The sequence below is a fragment of the Pogoniulus pusillus genome, chromosome 30 (assembly GCF_015220805.1).
Source record: "Pogoniulus pusillus isolate bPogPus1 chromosome 30, bPogPus1.pri, whole genome shotgun sequence".
NCBI classification, from domain to species: domain Eukaryota; kingdom Metazoa; phylum Chordata; class Aves; order Piciformes; family Lybiidae; genus Pogoniulus; species Pogoniulus pusillus.
The window spans coordinates 5340742-5357624 of NC_087293.1; the positions used below are offsets into that span (position 1 = coordinate 5340742).

At 46.8% G+C, this 16883-nt stretch overlaps 1 protein-coding gene across 3 annotated transcripts in view; it reads left to right on the forward strand.

Annotated features, from left to right (window-relative positions):
• GALNT9 (polypeptide N-acetylgalactosaminyltransferase 9) overlaps positions 1 to 16883 on the forward strand; it is a 246241-nt gene that overhangs the window by 100470 nt on the left and 128888 nt on the right. For all 3 annotated transcript variants that reach the window (XM_064168137.1, XM_064168135.1, XM_064168136.1), the window contains one exon: positions 12585 to 12782. In XM_064168137.1, the coding sequence (XP_064024207.1) occupies positions 12585 to 12782 (198 nt within the window). The remainder of the gene's footprint in view (positions 1 to 12584; positions 12783 to 16883) is intronic.

Genomic DNA, 16883 nt, shown 5'->3' on the forward strand with positions numbered 1-16883 from the left:
TGGCTGGCCTCAGCAAAGAATTATGTATGTCAGTAGATCTGCTTGTCTGCATCTGATAAATGTATATTGGCTGTGAAATGTGAGGCAGTGTGTAAAATCCCATGCAAAACAAGCTTTCAGTTTACAGAGATTCCCCCCCTCTCCCCCTTACATTTCTATGTTAAGTTTTTGCTTCACAGAACCTGACAGTGGTACATCTAGAGTAAAATAAGGTGTTCAACTCACTGAGCCATAGTATCTAGCAGATGAGACCATGTTGGCTTTCATTTATGTCTTCCTCCAGGCCTTGGAAGAAAGGGAAAAAGAAGAAATAATAAAAAATTGTTGTCTACAACTACCTGAAGGGAGGCTGTAGCCAGGTGGGGTTGGTCTCTTCTGCCAGGCAACCAGCAACAGAACAAGGGGACAGAGTCTGAAGCTGTGCCAGGGGAGGTCTAGGCTGGATGTTGTTAGGAAGTTGTTGGCAGAGAGAGTGATTGGCATTGGAATGGGCTGCCCAGGGAGGTGGTGGAGTTGCTGTCTCTGCAGGTGTTGAAGCAAAGCCTGGCTGAGGCACTTAGTGCCATGGTCTAGTTGGGTGCTAGGTTGGACTGGATGATCTTGGAAGTCTCTTCTGACCTGATTGATTCTATGGACTTGATGATCTGTGAGGTCTCTTCCAACCCTGATGATACTGTGATGATTCTATGAAAAGAAATAGAATAGGACTGGGTGATAGATTGGAGTGGATAATCTTGGAGGTCTCTTCCAACCTGGTTGGTTCTATGATTCTGTGAAAAGAAAAGAAATAGGACAGGGCTGGGTGATAGATTGGATTGGATGATATTGGAGGTCTCTTCCAACCTGGTTGATTCTATGATTCTATGAAAAGAAATAGAATAGGACTGGGTGATAGATTGGATTGGGTGATCTTGGAAATCTCTTCCAACCTGATTGATTCTATGATTCTCTGAAAACAAAAGAAATAGGAAGGGCTGGGTGATAGATTTGCCTGGGTGATCTTAGAGGTCTCTTCCAACCTGGTTGATTCTATGAAAAGAAATAGGACAGGGCTGAGTGCTAGGTTGGCCTGGATGATCTTGGAGGTCTCTTCCAACCTGGTTGCTTCTATGATTCTATAAAAAGAAAAGAAAAAAGAAGAAGAAATTTGCAGAAGGGGAAAGAAAAGCTTGATTTTATTTTTTTAAATGCTAGATCTTAAGTTTTTATTGAGCTGAAAATCAGGATAGTAATATTGGAGAGGAAAAAAAGAACACCAGACATGTTTGTCTCCAAAGAACCAAGAGATCAGGGTATTTGCATACCCACTTAGGAACCGAAGAGAGACATTCCCCAAGGCAATTCTTGCCATTTATGAAAGGATTTACTTTTGGCCAAATGCATGAACATTTGGATCTCTTGGCAAATGCCTAGTGCAAGAATGCTAGTTGAGAACTGAAAAGTGCTCTGGGTATACTGCTAAGATGATGAATGTTAGTAAAGCATCCCCGAAGTTGTGAAGTCTGAAGTGGAAGAGCTGAACAGCAGAGGTCTGGCCTGAAGCATGTGTGTGGTTTCTCGTAGGCTGCTTGAGTTTGCTCCCATGTTGTGCCTTCTAAAAGGTCTGCTTGAAGTCCGCAGGTGTCTTTATGTATGTGGCTTATATAAGCATATATGCTGAGGAGCTCATTACTCGCTTGTTTTTCACCACTTCTGATCAGATTTAACAAGGCCAAGTGCAGGGTTCTGCACTTTGACCACGACAACCCCAAGCAGCACTACAGGCTGGGGACAGAGTGGCTGAGAGCAGCCAGGAGAAAAGGGACCTGGGGGTACTGGTGGATAGTAGCTGAAGATGAGGCAGCAGTGTGCCCAGGTGGCCAAGAGAGCCAATGGCATCCTGGCCTGCATCAGGAACAGTGTGGCCAGTAGGACAAGGGAGGTTATTCTGCCCCTGTGCTCAACACTGGTCAGACCACACCTTGAGTGCTGTGTCCAGTTCTGGGGCCCTCAATTCAAGAGAGATGTTGAGGTCCTGGAAGGTGTCCAGAGAAGGGCAACAAAGCTGGTGAGGGGCCTGGAACACAAACCCTATGAGAAGAGGCTGAGGGAGCTGGGGGTGTTTAGCCTGGAGAAGAGGAGGCTCAGGGCAGAGCTCATTGCTGTCTACAGCTACCTGAAGGGAGGCTGTAGCCAGGTGGGGTTGGTCTCTTCTCTCAGGTAACCAGCAACAGAACAAGGGGACACAGTCACAAGTTGTTCTGGGGGAAGGTCTAGGCTGGATGTTAGGAGGAAGTTGTTGGCAAAGAGAGTGATTGGCATTGGAATGGGCTGCCCAGGGAGGTGGTGAAGTCACTGTCCCTGGAGGTGTTCAAGCAAAGCCTGGATGAGGCACTTGGTGCCATGGGCTGGTTGACTGGTCAGGGCTGGGTGCTAGGTTGGACTGGATGATCTTGGAGGTCTCTTCCAACCTGGTTGATTCTATGATTCTAAGATGAAGCTGTTCTTCTTACCATGGTGAAGAATCAGACTTCCCCGTTGGCATCTGATAAGGATATAAACTAACACAGAACCATTGTTTGCTTGGGTTTCCTGTGGGGTTTGAGCTGTTCTGAATTGGCCCAGTATTAAATACACAATGTTTATCTGTTCAGAGAGGGATTTACAGTGGCATTAGAGAAGTGTGATCGTGCTCTGAGCCCTGTCTTTGCTCTCAATCTTCTTACAGGCTTATCCTATACCCTTTGTTATACTCTGCCTTCCAACTCTTTTCCTAACTTTAATGTTTATCATGGGAACACTTATTCCTTGAGGCACACAATACTGGCATTGCTGGTGCTCCCACTCAAGTCAATATGGGTGCTCCAACACCTTGGGAAATCCAGTGTTATCCAGAAACTGACCCACTGGCAAGCAAAAGCATTAAGAACATGGAATGCATCTGTTAGGTTCACTGGTATCTTCAACAGGCTGTGGCAGACTGACACATCCTTTTGCAGGGAATTTGCTTCTGATCAGATTCCTTCCACAAGTTGCACAAGAGAATGTGTTTATAGAGGAGTTGCTTACCAAGCCAGCACATCCTCCTGCCTGTGAGAAGCCCACCAAAACCTTGGGATATGCTTTGTGGAGTTTTAACCAAGCACTGTCAATCACAAGGCTGAGTCCTGGGGGTGGAAATTCAGCAGTGTGTTGCTAGAACCCTAGAACTGCTTCAGAGTCCCTGGAGGTGCTCAAGAAAAGCCTGGATGAGGCACTTAGTGCCATGGTCTAGTTGATTGGACAGGGCTGGGTGCTAGGTTGGTCTGGATGATCTTGGAGGTCTCTTCCAACCTGGTTGATTCTATTCTATCCTATCCTATTGTATCCCATCCCATCCTATACCATCCCATTCTACCCTATCCTATACTATCCCATCCTATGTTATTCTATCCTATTATATTCCATCCTATCCCATCCTATTCTACCTCATGCCATTCTACCCTATCCTATCCCATTCTATTCTATCCTATTGTATCCCATCCTATTATATCCCATCCTATCCAATCCTATCCCATTCTACCCCATCCCATCCTATTCTATTCTATCCTATCCTATTGTATCCCATCCTATTCTATCCCATCCTGTCCTATTCTATCCTATCCTATTATATCACATCCCATCACATCCTATCCCATTCTACCCCATCCCATCCTATTCTATTCTATCCTATCCTATTGTATCCCATCCTATTCTACCCCATCCTGTCCTATTCTATCCTATCCTATTATATCACATCCCATCACATCCTATCCCATTCTACCCCATCCCATCCTATTCTATTCTATCCTATCCTATTATATCACATCCCATCACATCACATCCTATCCCATTCTACCCCTTCCCATCCTATTCTATCCTATCCTATGCCATCCTGTTCTACCCCATCCCATTCTACCCTATTCTATTCTACCCCATCCTGTCCTATTCTATTTTATCCTATCCTATCCTATCCTATCCTATCCTATCCGATTCTATCCTATCCTATTATCATAGTATCATATCATAGTATCATCAGGGTTGGAAGAGACCTCACAGATCATCAAGTCCAACCCTTTACCACAGAGCTCAAGGCTACACCATGGCACCAAGTGCCACGTCCAACCTTGCCTTGAAGTGCCCCAGGGACGGCGACTCCACCACCTCCCCGGGCAGCCCATTCCAGTGTCCAATGACTCTTTCAGTGATGTCACATCCCATTTACCCTATCCTATCCTTTCCCATCCCATCCTATTCTATCCTATCCTAAAACCAGAGTGAAAACACCCTTCAGCCAGTGGAGTCTATAAGAGAACTAAATTTACTGTCCTTTCTCTTCTGGCTCTAATCATTCACCAGCAATCTGTTCAGAGTGAGAGGAGGACAGTGACAAATACATATTTTTAGAGATACAGAAGGAGGAACATCTTACCTCACTCAAATTCCAGCCCTAACTGTCTCCTTGGGATTTTTAGATGGGTTAAAAAAAGGAAAGAAAGAAAGAAAGAAAGAAAGAAAGAAAGAAAGAAAGAAAGAAAGAAAGAAAGAAAGAAAGAAAGAAAGAAAGAAAGAAAGAAAGAAAGAAAAGGAAGTGGACAATGTGAAACACTACTTTTTAATCTGAATCTTTTGATTCTATTTAGTTGGCTGAAATCCATCATGTCTGTGAATATCCCTGGGAGAAATTTTCCTCTTGCTCCAGTACATAACCTGTTAACATCATATGCTACTGTGTGCTCATGAAGTATGCTGGCTCAGGTAGAAGCTAAGAGCCTAGTGGTTTTTTGCATCTATGAAAAATAGAGATGAATCTCAAAATCACAGCTGGCTTAGGCACCTAATCAGGCAGGGCTGAATCCAGCAGTGGTCTAGGCTGGATGTTAGGAGGAAGTTCTTCACAGAGAGAGAGATTGGCATTGGAATGGGCTGCCCAGGGAGGTGGTGGAGTCACCATCCCTGGAGGTGTTCAAGAAAAGCCTGGATGAGGCACTTAGTGCCGTGGTCTGGTTGACTGGCTAGGGCTGGGTGCTAGGTTGTCCTGGATGATCTTGGAGGTCTCTTCCAACCTGCTTGATTCTAAGATCTATGAAATATTCATACAACATATTGCAGATCACCAGTATTGCATGCTGGAGATATTTGGACTTCAGTAACCCTTTCCACTCTGTCCTTTTAAGTTCTGAGAGTTTCACAGGTTCACAGGATGTTAGGGGGTGGAAGAGACCCAAGGAGATCATCCAGTCCAACTCCCCTGCCAGAGCAGGACAATGCTATCTAACACAGAGCACAGAGGAACACATCCAGACAGGCCTTGAAAGGCTTCAGAGAAGGAGACTCCACAACCTCTCTGGGGAGCCTGTTCCAGTGCTCTGTGACCCTTATAGTAAAGACATTCCCCCTAGTGTTGAGGTGGAACCTGCTGTGCTTCAGCTTACACCCATTGCTCCTTGTCCTATCCCAGGCAGCAGTGACCAGAGCCTGTCCCCCACCTCCTGGCACCCTTCAGATATTTATAAACATTTATCAATTCCCCTCTAAGTCTTCTCTTCTCCAGTCTAAAAAGCCCCTGATCCCTCAGCCTCATAAGCCATGCCCTCCAGTCCTCTCATCATCCTCATAGCCCTCCACTGGACCCTGTCCAGCAAATCTCTGTTCCTCTTAAACTGGGGAGCCCAAAACTGAGCACAGTATTCAAGATGAGGTCTCAGCAGGGCAGAGAAGAGGGGGAGGAGAACCTCCCTTGATCTGCTGGACACACTCTTCCTAATACACCCCAGGATCCCATTGGCCTTCTTGGCCACAAGGGCACATTGCTGTGCCATGGTTTGCAGGAACACCTGATTCCTGCAGATGCATAGTGAGGGGAGGGGGACAAGCATGACAAGGGGGAAAAAGCAGGAAAGAACACTGGGGTCAGTAAAGAGAGTAAGTTAATTTACATAATAATGTAGCAGCTTAAAATTAGGGGGAAAATTAGAAATTACTAGGAAAGATTTAATCATAATCCCTTCAAAAACCTGAATCAATTAGACCAAGCCAGTATTAACAGCAAAGCTGACAAAGGACTTGATGAATGTGCAGCTCAGCTTCCAGAGACAAAGGCACTGTGGAAGTCCATTGAGCCTAATAGAGCCACTCCAAGGCTGGACTTTGCTGGTAGTGAATAGCAATGAAACCCTCCTCATATTTCATGGATTGCCTAAAATAAGCAGTGTAAACACAGTCCATTACCCAGTCCTCTTCAAGCTTATAGTCCTTTTTCACTGGAGATCTTGGCAGCCAGAAAAACAGAGCAGAAGCAGTGTCTGTGCTGCAGAGGACATTGGCAGAGTCTGGGATTTAAATGGTCCTGTGGATGTCAGTGAGATGAGCTAGGGTTTGGTATTTGAGTGCCCCACTGCTATTTCTGCTCTCCCTGAGTGGGCACATCTCACAGGTGCACAGTGGTTCATGAAATCTCTGCCTCTGGAGTTTTGCTAAGTAACAAAGAGCAGTTCTGCACTGGATTTTCTCCTTCCATCTGTGACTCAAGTCCTTCTCTTGCTCATGGGTGGAAATGTATTTTGGAAGTTAGAGAAATGTGCAGTTTGTCCAAATACTGGAGCTTTCCTGTTGCCAGTACCTGCAGGGATGTGATTTCCACACATGTGGATACAGCCAGATGAAAAAAGTCAGCCCTGCTGTGTGGTGGAGGGGTGGAAGGTCGAGACAATGAGGTTATAGAACCATAGAAGTGCCAGTAGCTTCATACCAATTCACTCCATAACCTTGTCATGGCGTTTTACTTTATCTCTAACCTGGGGCTACACAGAGATATCAGCACTTTTTTAATATCTTCAACATTTACACTTCTTGAGTGCAGAAGACTGACACAGAACTTGCATCAAGCTGACAGCTTTCAGATGCCTCAGATTCCAGCAAAGTGCAAAACCTGTGATTTGGAATCAATAGATTGGTAGAGATTGATGACAGTTTCATCCTGTATTTTGATCTGACTGCTGCATTGCATGCTGCAGATTCCTTCTGGGGCCATTCAGATGCAAAGCACCGAGTCGGGGGTTAATAAAGGAAAGGCACAACCTAGGAACAACAGAGGAATTCAGTCAGCTGTAGAGTGACAGGAGTGGTTTTTTGATGGCTGGGAATGGATTCTTCTTCTTGAGAAGAAAATGAGGACCCAGGCTAGCATTTCCAATACACAAGTATCAGAAGAACACAATCACAAATATGATTAAGGGCTGAAAATCAGAGTGACTGTTAAATGTTTTCTCCACATTCTTTCTCTAACCATTGTCTGGGATTCACTTCAACAGTCCAATTTCAACCTGTCTTGCGGAGCAGCAAGTTAAATTCCCTTTATGATCCAAATAGACTCCTCTGGAATGTTATTAATCTCACCTATTTTCAGTGTCTACATTATTATGAGAAGCATCTTACTATCAAAGTGCCAGCTTCTGCCTCTCTGCTGAGAGTGAAAGTTGGAGGCAATTACCTTGTATGTGGGGGGTCTATTGCAGACATCTGACATTAAGAGAGAAGAATTCCTTATCTCTTTTAGCTTTTGCATTACACAATCTCAATCTACCCTTCAAAGTAAAATACTTGCAAAAGGAGCACAGAAGGAGGAACTGTAGAGTGAATAGGGAACCTCCAGGGTTGTGTTAGTTCTGATGGTTAAACCATCTTGCCTTGTATCAACACAAACCCAATAATTGAAGACTTGAAGATCATGGAATCAGCCAGGTTGGAAGAGAACACCAGCATCATCCAGGCCAACCTAGCATCCAACCCTGTCCAGTCAACCAGACCATGGCACTAAGTGCCTCATCCAGGCTCTTCTTGAACAGCTCCAGTGACAGTGACTCCACCACTGCCCTGGGCAGCCCATTCCAATGCCAATCACTCTCTGCCAACTACTTCCTCCTAACATCCAGCCTAGACTTCTCCTGGCACAACTTGAGACTCTGTCCCCTTGTTCTGTTGCTGGTTGCCTGGCAGAAGAGACCAACCCCACCTGGCTACAGCCTCCCTTCAGGGAGTTGTAGACAGCAATGAGGTTTGCCCTGAGCCTCCTCTTCTGCAGGCTGCACACCCCCAGCTCCCTCAGCCTCTCCTCATAGGGTTTGTGTTCCAGGCCCCTCACCAGCTTTGTTGCCCTTCTCTGGACACCTTCCAGCACCTCAACATCTCTCTTGAATTGAGGAGCCCAGAACTGGACACAGCACTCAAGGTGTGACCTGACCAGTGCTGAATACAGGGGCAGAATAACCTCCCTTGTCCTACTGGCCACACTGTTCCTAATCCAGGCCAGGCTGCCATTGGCTCTCCTGTCCACGGGGGCACACTGCTGGCTCATGTTCGGCTATTACCTACCAGTACCCCCAGGTCCCTTTCTGCCTTTCTGCTCTCCAGCCACTGGTGGCTGAAGATCTGGTGGCTGAAGAACTGTAGCTAAGAGATTAAAAGTAGTCTAAAAACTTCCAGTCTTTCCTTGGTTGTCACATATCTGTTTCCAGAATCAGATGATGGTGAAGAAGAATGGCAGAACGTGCAGGCTTCTGCCCCAGAAGGCACACAGTCAGTTCTCCTGCCTAGCAGTGCAGAGCTGGCAGTCAGCTGCAAGCGTCACAAATGTGTGCACGCTGTGGGGCTCACTGTGTGCGGCTGAGTCCTTTGATGTGCACTAGATCTCACTGGAGGATGCAACCCCTCTGCACTGTAACCTACCCATTGCACTGAATCCTTTGAAGCAATGCTCAAGGGCTTCTGGAGTGAGCCACCTCCTCAGGTATTGTTTGCCAGGGAACTCGAGAGTCAGTTTTGTAATGAGGCTTCTTCTGTAGATGCTCCACATGGATGGTGACCTGTTCCAAGATGTTTCCTTTTTCCCTGTGGTCACAAAGAGGTGGATTCTTCTTCCAGTCATACAGTTAGTGGCCTTTTTGTTTGGTACTTTGAAAGCCTTTCTTTCAGAGGCCAGAAGGGAGTGGGAGAGCATCCTGCTGATCTTATGCCCAACATGGATGTGATTCATGGTGGGAGGGGGGTGTCTGGCTGATATCTCAGTTATTCTTCTGCCTTTAGGCTGATAAGCAGAGATAACATTACGGGAACAACAAAATAGATGTATATTTTCTACATTGTTCTGTGCTCTGTTGGAGCTGCAGGAGTTTTTCTGCTGTCCACCCACTGGTTTTTAAACCAGTTAGTTTCATAAGTATAATCTCATATTAGAAACAGCAGAGTGGATCACATTGGGTCTTTATGTGGGTGCTGGAAGGTGTCCAGAGAAGGGTAACAAAGCTGGTGAAAGGCCTGGAACACAAACCCTATGAGGAGAGGCTGAGGGAGCTGGGGGTGTGCAGCCTGCAGAAGAGGAGGCTCAGGGCAGACCTCATTGCTGTTTACAACTACCTGAAGGGAGGCTGTAGCCAGGTGGGGTTGGTCTCTTCTGCCAGGCAACCAGCAACAGAACAAGGGGACACAGTCTCAAGTTGTTCTGAGGAAGGTCTAGGCTGGATGTTGTTAGGAAGTTGTTGTCAGAGAGAGTGATTGGCATTGGAATGGGCTGCCCAGGGAGGTGGTGGAGTCACTGTCCCTGGAGGTGTTCAAGCAAAGCCTGGCTGAGGCACTTAGTGCCATGGTCTAGTTGACTGGCTAGGGCTGGGTGCTAGGTTGGCCTGGATGATCTTGGAGGTCTCTTCCAACCTGGTTGATTCTATGATTCTGTTATTCTATGATTCAATGAGTGTAGCCTGAAGACCATACAAATTGGGATATGGAATCATGTGCTGCACTCACCTGAATCTTTCTCAGTTGTTTCTTGTTTCTCCCACAGACAAAGAAAAAAAAGTCTCCTCTGAGTCTGGGGTGCAGTTCTTCCAATGCCATTCCAAAGTAGGGGACAAAAAAAGAGGAAAAAGAAATAGCATATGATCCTCCTGACTAATAAAATATCATAAAGCCAAAGATGTACTTAAAAATCTGACATGAAATCACTGTACCTCCTCTGGGCTGAGGCACTTTCATGCTTCTGTAGAGGTCTTTGGTACCTTCCAGGACTGGGCTCTGACAGTAGAAGTACTGCACCAAAAATTGTAGGTGGCAGGCAGTAGTAAGAGAGGCCCAAGGCTATTCCAGTCATGAGAGACACATTGATTTATTCCCAGAATAAATCAAATAAAGCAGCAAAACAATAGGTGATGCATATGAGATGAGCATCTCTTTCATAACCTTCTTGGCCAGGGGGAATTTCTGCAACTTGCAGTGTTGCTCTTCTCTTCACACCATGCTTGTGATCATCCTTTTTATTACACCTTCCGTGCTCTGTGTTATTGGCACCCAGCTGATAAATTCAAATGTCATTTTCCTAGAGGAATCCAAGTAAAACTAGTTTAACTCTCTCTGACTTCTCTGCAAATGAAATGCTGTGACACATTGTCTTTTTGTCAGTTATGCTCTTCTGGTACATTATGTTTTGATGGTTTATTTGCAGCAAGTGGCTCATCATCGATACCCAAGGGTTTTGCTGAGGCTGTGCATTTTTCTACTGCCACAGGAGGGGCAAAAAAGAAGAGAGGGGAGGAAAAAAGCAGTAGACAACCTCCTGTAAGCAATATGGAGTCTGTGTACATAGAGGACAAATATTTGGGCTGTGTTCTAGCACAGAGAAATTGCTTTCTTCTTACAGAACAGATGAGAAAATTTATTAGAGTGAAGATTGAATACAGAGCTCGGATTCGTTTCAGAACTTGTCCCTTTCTGCTGGCCTACAGGGTAACAAACTAAGTGTGAGATACCAAACAAAATGTAAGGTAGCAAACTGGAAACCAGAAAGTAACAATTGCCTTTTAACCAACAGCAAAAGAAAAAGTGAGAAAAGATCAGCCTTCGAATCCTTTGGCCTCTGTGAATCACAGCAGACCACCCTTCCCTTAAAGACAACCCGTGGCAGCTCAGCAGAACCTCCTACAGGGGAAAGGTAGTGGCAAGGGAGTGAACTGGTGGCTGGTTCTAGCACTGCTTTGAGAAGTGCTTTCACAGGCTCACAGGATGTTAGGGGTTAGAAGGGACCCAAGGAGATCATCGAGTCCAACCCCCCTGCCACAGCAGGACAATGCTATCTAACACAGATCGCAGAGGAGCACATCCAGACAGGCCTTGAAAGTCTCCAGAGAAGGAGACGCCACAACCTCTCTGGGGAGCCTGTGCCAGTGCTCTGGGACCCTTACAGTTCCTCCTTGTGTTGAGGCAGAACCTCTTGCTGCAGCTTACACGCATTGCTCCTTGTCCTTTCCACCCTCGTGTAAATCTGCTGCCTCTTTGGATCAGTTTCTCTCCATATCCATAGCAACTCCAGGCTGCCATGGCCAGAAACACGTTTGCACTGGAACCTTTTACTTGCCTGAGACGCTTTGGGATGTAGGTTCTGTTGAAAGCCTGCTGATGCTAAAGCCTTCTGAAGCAATGGCACATTTCATACAGTTCACTGTTCTTGCACCATCTCCTAATTGAAGTCTTCTCATCACCAAAGAGGTTTTAGAAGGCATAATGCAGCCACGCTTGTCATTCAGGCGAGATCCGATGGGGTCAGTCCTTAGGAAACAAGATTAAAACCTTTGAGTAACCTTCAGATTCATTCGGTCCCTGGTGTGTGTTTTGTTCTTCAGGCCTTGTCAGCAAGAGCCAGCATTTAATCACTGCAGGCATCCTGGTGGTGTAGCTGTTAGGAAACCATTTAGTCACTCTCGGCGGTAGCGTCTCTCACCACTTGTCCATTGCAGACTGAATTGACAGTCTCCAGGCATCAGAATAAGTGCTCAGCAAAACTTGGTGTTATTAAACTCTGGTACAGCTTCAGGAAGGTAATAATTCCTGTGCTGTTGCTATGTGAGGTGTCCCACACCCTCTCCAGCATCTGACAGTGAGGTGCTCAGTCCCTTTCTGCCATCTCACAGTATCACAGTATCATCAGGGTTGGAAGAGACCTCACAGATCATCAAGTCCAACCCTTTACCACAGAGCTCAAGGCCAGACCATGGCACCAAGTGCCACGTCCAATACTGCCTTGAACAGCTCCAGGGACGGCGACTCCACCACCTTCCCGGGCAGCCCATTCCAGTGTCCAATGACTCTCTCAGGGAAGAACTTTCTCCTCACCTCAAGCCTAAATTTCCCCTGGCGCAGCCTGAGGCTGTGTCCTCTTGTTCTGGTGCTGGCCACCTGAGAGAAGAGAGCAACCTCCTCCTGGCCACAACCACCCCTCAGGTAGTTGTAGACAGCAATAAGGTCACCCCTGAGCCTCCTCTTCTCCAGGCTAACCAATCCCAGCTCCCTCAGCCTCTCCTCGTAGGGCTGTGCTCAAGGCCTCTCCCCAGCCTCATCATCCTTCTCTGGACACGCTCGAGCATCTCAATGTCCCTCCTAAACTGGGGGGCCCAGAACTGAACACAATACACACTACTCAAGGTGTGATCTCGTTGGGTTATGGCTCTGGGTGTTAGAGGACTTTGTGTTATCAGTCAGCAGAGCAGGAGCTGGGATTACTGGATGGCTGTCAAACATGTTGCTGTTTCCATTGTTCCCAGGGTGGAACCTGCGCTTACCCGGATCAAGGAAGATCGAAGGCGGATCATCCTGCCGGCCATTGACAACATCAAGTACAACACTTTTGAAGTGCAGCAATACGCCAATGCAGCCCACGGCTATAACTGGGGCCTCTGGTGCATGTACATAATCCCACCGCAGGACTGGCTCGATAAAGGGGATGAGTCAGCTCCCATCAGGTAAATCTCCCATGCGCTGTCACTTTGGTGCTAGCAGTACCTCCAGCTCAGCTGTCTGGCAAGGGGGAATTCAAGTGAAGCAAAGCAATAGGCTTTGTCAAAGGATAGCAAAGTGAGAACGAAGAGAACAGATGGCTCTGCAAAGCTGTGGATGCAGCTGTCACATCTCAGAGCTGCAGCCCAATGTACACAGAAGTGCACTGTCGGAGTCAGGAGGCTGGTGAGAGGCGAGATTGGGGTACTGACGAGTCAACTCAGCAGCTTCTCTGCATCAGTACAGCTTTATTAGGGTAGCAAAGCCTCTTATATAGTGCTCAGAGGAGGTGTATGCCATCAGTTTGGGGCTGGCACAAGTGGACAGTACAGCTTGGCCCAGAGCCACGTGCAAGGTGCAGATAGGTTGCCCTGTGTCAATAACAACCTGTGGTTCCCACCCCAGGGTGATGGCAGGCTCAGCCCCCTGTAGCTGTGTCCACCCCAGGGGCCGGCAGACCCAGCCCCCTGCAGGTGTGCGTGGGTTGGTCCCTGTAACTTCCAGCTCAAGGACATCTCCCAGCACGAGTTCTCCTGTTTACCAGCACTCATCCTGCTGCAGGAGAATTCTCCCACAGTGCCTGAGCTCTAGCTGTGATTGTGCAGCCCCAGCTCATAGGGCAGCCCTTAGAAGGATCTTTCTCATCTCAGCGTTTTCGGTTGCAGCAGACGCTGGCAGGAGCGGTGAGCCAGTGGAACACTGCATGTGTGTGAAGTTATTTCACGTGTGACTGCCTTCACTTTGCGTCCGTAGGCAGCACTCTTGGCCATCAGCCCAACCTGGGGCTTCCCAGGAGTACTAGTAGGAGATGTGTTAGCCTTGCCTTGTCTGAGAGTTGCTCTTTTTTGTCACTGAGAGCTTTGCACATGTTCTGAGTTCGGCTGAATTAATTTGAAGATGAAACTGGGCTCCATACTGTGATGGTTTGGGTGTTCCCTGACCCCCCACACTTAAGAAAATGACCCAGACTAAACTCAGCCGAGCTGGAAATTGAGTGAAGCTTTATACTTACAGCTTAGCACAATATGCAAACAGATATTTACAAGATATACATCTACAGACAGAAATATACTGGGTAAAAAGGTAATACAGAAACACAGGATCCCTCCCAGAAACCAGAGTTCCAAGGAGGGACTCTCAGCCACCCTTCCACTTTCTTCCCACCCCTCTAACCTACTCCAGACTTTGCCTTACGTTCAAGGTGAGTTTGAGGGTCAGGCAGGGGGGTTAGGAAACAAAAGGATTAGTCAGGCAGACGGTAGGTTAGAGAGAGAGAAGTGCATGCAGTCAGAGCCCAAGAGAAACTCCATTGCCTTTGTTTGTGTTCTTGTACATCTCAGCAAGCCTATGAGTGCAGCAGACATCACCGTTGTTTCCTTTTCACAGCCTGCAATCTGATCCCTCTCACCAAAACATCCCAGCTAGGCTCAAACTAGCACACATACTGTTGTTTTATTTTTCTCTATAAGGCAACATTTTAATTTACAGAAATGGAATTTTCTACAGAAACAGTTTCAGGAATTGTGAGAGTGTTTTTGAGAATCAGTAAAGTGGGAAAACAGAAAATGCTAAGAAAAGAAGCTTGCCTTCCTCTGGATTTGAAAGTTCTTATCTCCTAGCCCTTCACCTCCAGGGCAGATGCTTGTCTAAGTGAGCACTTAGCTGTGACCATGGCACTGGCTCTGTCCCTCATAGAGTAGCTGGAGAGCAGCCAGGAAGAAAGGGATCTCGGGGTACTGGTATAGAGTAGCTGAAGATGAGGCAGCAGTGTGCCCAGGTGGCCAAGAGAGCCAATGGCATCCTGGCCTGGTTCAGGAACAGTGTGGCCAGTAGGACAAGGGAGGTTATTCTGCCTCTGTACTCAGCACTGGTGAGGCCACACCTTGAGTGCTGTGTCCAGTTCTGGGCTCCTCAATTCAAGAGAGATGTTGAGGTGCTGGAAGGTGTCCAGAGAAGGGCAACAAAGCTGGTGAGGGGCCTGGAACACAAACCCTATGAGGAGAGGCTGAGGGAGCTGGGGGTGTGCAGCCTGCAGAAGAGGAGGCTCAGGGCAAACCTCATTGCTGTCTACAACTCCCTGAAGGGAGGCTGTAGCCAGGTGGGGATGGTCTCTTCTGCCAGGCAACCAGCAATAGAACAAGGGGACACAGTCTCAAGTTGTGCTGGGGGAGGTCTAGGCTGGATGTTGTTAGGAAGTTGTTGTCAGAGAGAGTGATTGGCATTGGAATGGGCTGCCCAGGGAGGTGTTGGAGTCACCATCTCTGGAGGTGTTGAAGCAAAGCCTGGCTGAGGCACTTAGTGCCATGGTCTAGTTGACTGGCTAGGGCTGGGTGCTAGGTTGGCCTGGATGATCTTGGAGGTCTCTTCCAACCTGGTTGACTCTATGATTCTATGACTTAAAGTCATACTGGACCAGGTGCTGCAAGTTGCACTCAGGTTCATTCCCATGCTCTGTGCCTGAAAAACAGAGCTACACAGCAACATTAACCTTATTTACTACATGGCAGTACAGTCCTTCATCACTGACCCTTAGCTCAGCTTGAAACCTCAATAAGCAGTGAAAGTAATTACTTAGGAAATCAGCTTTCCTGGATTACATGTGCTGCCTTCCTCACATTGGTTTTAGAGTGCAGATGTTTTATATCTATTTCATTTAGCCCTGAGAGATAGCTTATTGATGAAGGAAAATTAATCAGCCAAAGCTTTCATTCTAGAAATCATGGATTCAGTCTTCTATTCCTGAAAGGTTTTGCACACTTCATTACTTCCAGTTTATATGTGAAATTGCTATATTAATTTTCACATGAGTTGTTGTAGCATCTGAGCATCTTCTGTTCTAGAGACAATGATCACCTATCAGCTAAGACTGAACTAAGAGGTTAAACCTCAGCAAGTTCTTAGACAGGGTTTTTAGTGGCAGTAGCTGGTGGAGTCCCTGAAGTGTGGAAGCTGCTTCTGCAGAACACTCTGGGAAATTCTACAACAGATCTTTTTAATAAAGAATCTCATCTGTGTAATGCTGGGGTAGAGGGATGGGTTTTTTCCCAGCAGTGCAGGGTCTGATGTACCATAGGCTTTCCTCAGATTGGTGTTCAGAGTCTTGCCAGAGTGAATGAGGCTTGGACTCGATGATCTCCTTGGGTCCCCTCCAACTCCCTAATATCCTGTGAATACTGACACCGAATTGGACTGATACAGAAGTGAATAAGGTCCAAAGTCAGGCACTGACTACTCTTGAAATCTACTATTCTTAAACCAGCTGGCCCCTAAGAGCAGCAATTTTATTCTGAACCCACGTGTAGAATAAACCCAAGTGCAAGAACTGCCCACAGACTGGTGAGACACACAAGACAAGCAGGAGAGTGCCCAGCCCTTGTGTGCTAGTTTGAGCCTAGCTGGGATATTTTGGTGAGAAGAATTAGATGATAGGCTGTGAAAAGGAAACAGTGGTGATGTCTGCTGCACTCCTAGGCTTGCTGAGATGGATAAGAACAAGAACATAAGCATAGATAAGAAAGTCTCTCTCTGGGCTTTGGGCTGCACGGTTTTTGTCTAACTTGCTGCCTGACTAATCCCTCTGCTTCCTAACCCCCCTGACTGACTCTCCAAACTCACCTTGAGCATAAGGCAAAGTCTGGGGTAAGGTAGAGGGGTGGGAGGAAGGTGGAAGGGTGGTTGAGAGCCCCTGCTGGAGACTGGTTTCTGGGAGGGCTGTTGTGTTTCTGTGTTGCTTTTTACCTTGTCTATTTCTGTCTATAGCTATAGAGGTTGTAAATATCTGCTTGTATATTGTGCTAAGCTCTAAATACAAAGCTTCATTCGTTCAATTTCCAGCTCGGCTGAGTCTAGTCTGGGTGATTTTCTTAAGTGTGGGGGGTCAGGTAACACCCAAACCATCACATCTTGCTGAGAAATATTAGGGGCACAGAGACATTGTGATTGCAGGAGTATCTCTCCAGCAAATTAGGAATTACATGCCCTAAAATGCAAAGACATCAACACTGACCCATGAAGACTTCCCTGTCTCCTTGGGAGCATGTGCTTTGAAGGCAGTGAGTTAGGGGAGA